Source organism: Triticum urartu, chromosome 5, assembly GCF_003073215.2.
Source record: "Triticum urartu cultivar G1812 chromosome 5, Tu2.1, whole genome shotgun sequence".
Classification (NCBI taxonomy): domain Eukaryota; kingdom Viridiplantae; phylum Streptophyta; class Magnoliopsida; order Poales; family Poaceae; genus Triticum; species Triticum urartu.
The window spans coordinates 407,016,380-407,019,608 of record NC_053026.1 but is presented as its reverse complement, the minus strand read 5'-3'; the positions used below and the strand labels follow the sequence as shown (position 1 = coordinate 407,019,608).

Sequence of the window (3,229 nt, the reverse complement as noted above, 5' to 3'; positions counted from 1 at the left end):
TGGGATTCAGCCCCACTTGGGGCGCCTCCAGGCTGCCTCCTCCCCCCACCTATATATATATACATATATATATATATATATATATGTTTGTGTGTGGGGGGGGGAGGGGGCGTCTAGCACACAAGAGACAATTGCCTAGCCGTGTGCGGTGCCCCCTCCACCGTTTACACCCCCAGTCATATTTTCGTAGTGCTTAGGCGAAGCCCGTCGGAGATCACTTCACCATCACCGTCACCACGCCATCGTGTTGCTGGACCTTATCTACTACCTCGTCGTCTTACTGGATCAAGAAAGCGGAGGACGTCACTGAGCTGAACGTGTGTAGAACGCGAAGGTGCCGTACATTCGGTACTTGATCGGTTGGAGCGCGAAGAAGTTTGACTACATCAACCGTGTTGTTAAACGCTTCCACTTATGGTCTACGAGGGTACGTAGACACACTCTCCCCCTTGTTGCTATGCATCCCCATGAATAGATCATTGCATGTGCATAAAAAAGTTTTATTTTCCATGCTACGTTTCCCAACAGTGACCACGCTGACGGGTGCTGCAACCACGGTGGCAAATTGCTGGAACCATGGCGGAGGATGCTAGAACCGGCGGAGCCCGGTGCTGCGACGAGGCAGCAAATTTTGGTGTGGCTAAGTTTTATGCTGGAACCAGGCATCCGCGGTGCTACAACCAGCCATGGAAATTGCTGCAACCGGCAGAGCCCGATGCTGCGTCGAGGTGGCGATTTTTTTGTTGCGGTGAAGTTTTTGCTAGAACTTGGCATTAGTGGTAACCAACCATGGAATTTGTTGGAACCAACTTTCTTCCTCGACGACAGCCATGGCGTTTTCTCCGTTTTTTGCTACAATAGGAGGGTTCAAAGCTGCAACTCGTGTTGCGCAGAGCTGGTGCTGAACGGGGAAGGTAACCACGGCGACGGCCGCCTAATGTCGACAAGGGAGCTGAGCTGCAAGCGAGGGGCGACAGCGGAGCTGCATCTGCTGGCGCGGGAGCTATAGCTTTTTTTCAAGAGAGCTCATGCCATGAGGTGATGCGGTCGTTGGGGCGAGCCGGTGATGGTGCCGAAAGTCCTCTTGTTGGATGGCTGTGCAGCAGATGCATGCCGCGTGCCGATGGAAGGCGGAGGTTGATTGTGTATCGTGTTCTAGACGAAGAGGGATAGATCGGATGGCTGATTTCGCATCAACCGGACGGTGCACGTGGGACCGGCCGAAAGTTTGGGCCGGTCAACCGGCCCCTATCACCCACCTAATGAAAATGACTAGTAGTTTGACTGGTTTCAAAAATAAAGATGGCACTTGTTATTTCAACTAGAATTGCACGCACCAACCCATTTGTGGAAATAAAACAACAAATCACGATTTCATGTGGCTGGAGCTGGTAGGTAACCAAAACGACACGCGTGGGTACTAAGCGGCGGCGCCCAGCTGGCTGCCGGCGACGTCGATGACGAAGCGGTATCTCACGTCGTTCCTCTCCAGCCGCTCGACCGCCGTGTTGACGTAGTCCATCTTGACGACCTCGACGTCGGCGGTGATGCCGTGCTTCCCCGCGAAGTCGAGCATCGCCTGACAGCTGCCGATGCTGCCCACGAGGTTCCCGGCCACGCGCTTGCCGCCGCCGATGATGGCGTAGGCCGGAAGCTCCAGCGGCGTGCTGGGCGCGCCCACCACCACCAGCTGCCCCCTCGGCTTTAGCAGCTCCAGCAGCGGCACGATCGGGTGCCCCGCCGACACCGTGTCGATGATGCCGTCCATCGTGCCGGCCGCCGCCTGCACCCGAAAATTTACGCGCGTCAATGGCTCCCGACCTCCCGTCCCGTGCCAAGAATCATGCGTCACACGCACGAAAGGTCGATTAATGGAGGGAAGCAACTGAAACAAAGCCTAACCTTCATTTGCTCGGGGTCCTGGCTGACCAAGAACGCGTCGGCGCCGAGCCGCTCGACGGCCTCCTCGCGCTTCCTCGGCGACGAGCTGATCACGGTGACGGTCATCCCGAAGGCCTTGCCGAACTTGACGGCCATGTGGCCGAGGCCCCCGAGGCCGACCACGCCCAGGTGCTTCCCCGGCGCGTTGAGGCCGAACTCCATCATGGGGCTGTACACCGTGACGCCGGCGCAGAGCAGCGGCGCCGCCCCGTCCAGCGGCAGGCCCTCCGGGACGCGGACGACGTAGCCCTGGTCGACGACGAGGACGTCGGAGAACCCTCCCTGGGTGGTGGCGCCGTCGTAGTCCACGGCGTTGGAGGTGAGCACGAGCGTGGGGCAGTGGTTCTCGTGCCCGCTGCCGCAGCTCACGCAGGAGCGGCAGGAGTCGACGAAGTAGCCCACGCCCACCGTGTCCCCGGCCTTGAAGTTCTTGACGCCGGGGCCAGCGTCGGTGACGACGCCAACAATCTCATGCCTGCGCCGCATGATTCCATCGTTAGTTCGTACTAGAAATTTGGAGGAGGCAAATTGTGGGATGGTGTTTGGCAAGGTTCACGTTCACCCACCCGGGGACGACGGGGTAGAGGGCGTTTCCCCACTCGTTCTTGGCGATGTGGAGGTCGGTGTGGCAGATCCCGCAGAAGAGCACCTTGATGGTGACATCGTCGTCCTTCAGAGCCCTGCTATCATGCATCACGTAGGGGAGTTCGTCAGATCGGCGCAGGAAGCAGAGGGGCATGATAGGGACTGGACTGGAATACTGGACAGAGGAAGACGACCTTCGTGAGAAGCTGTAGGGGGAGAGGACACCGGACGGGTCCTTCGCGGCCCAACCGGTCGCAGGCGTGCCTTTCGCCATTGATGACTGCTTGCTCTGCTTCTTCGGTCCTGGCACTTCGATTTCCTGCTCAAAAATATCCGGATGACACTGCCAGGCCACGAGGTTGGGGATAAATAGGCGAGCTGACGAGTTGGATCGAACGTCAGACACTACGTGTGTAGGGCATGGACGTCAGCTACTATGTACTCCAGCTACAGCGGTGCGGTATCAAACGGGAAACACATGCTCACATAGTCTACTCCAAGTCCAAGTCCCAACCCTACCTTCGCCGCAGGCACCGGGAAGGCGGGCTCCTGCCGCTCAACTGTAAACCTACTCATCAATAATTAAGCGGTCCATTCGATGTGGGGTCAATGATCGTCGGCTGGCATTTCAAAAGAAAAAGAAATGATCGTCGGCCGGCGAATGATTCGACATGTCGCGTGATAACGGACGATCCAGCGAAGA

General features: G+C 57.7%; 1 protein-coding gene across 1 annotated transcript; it reads right to left on the bottom strand.

Annotated features, from left to right (window-relative positions):
• Positions 1 to 1,279: 1,279 nt before the first annotated feature.
• Positions 1,280 to 3,003, bottom strand: LOC125509336 (probable cinnamyl alcohol dehydrogenase 8D). Its single transcript, XM_048674293.1, has 4 exons — positions 2,721 to 3,003; positions 2,508 to 2,621; positions 1,903 to 2,416; positions 1,280 to 1,783 (listed from the first exon to the last, which is right to left on the bottom strand). Exons 1-4 carry the CDS (start codon positions 2,798 to 2,800, stop codon positions 1,421 to 1,423), a joined length of 1,071 nt encoding a protein of 356 aa, XP_048530250.1. The 5' UTR covers positions 2,801 to 3,003; the 3' UTR covers positions 1,280 to 1,420.
• Between the last annotated feature and the right edge of the window lie 226 nt (positions 3,004 to 3,229).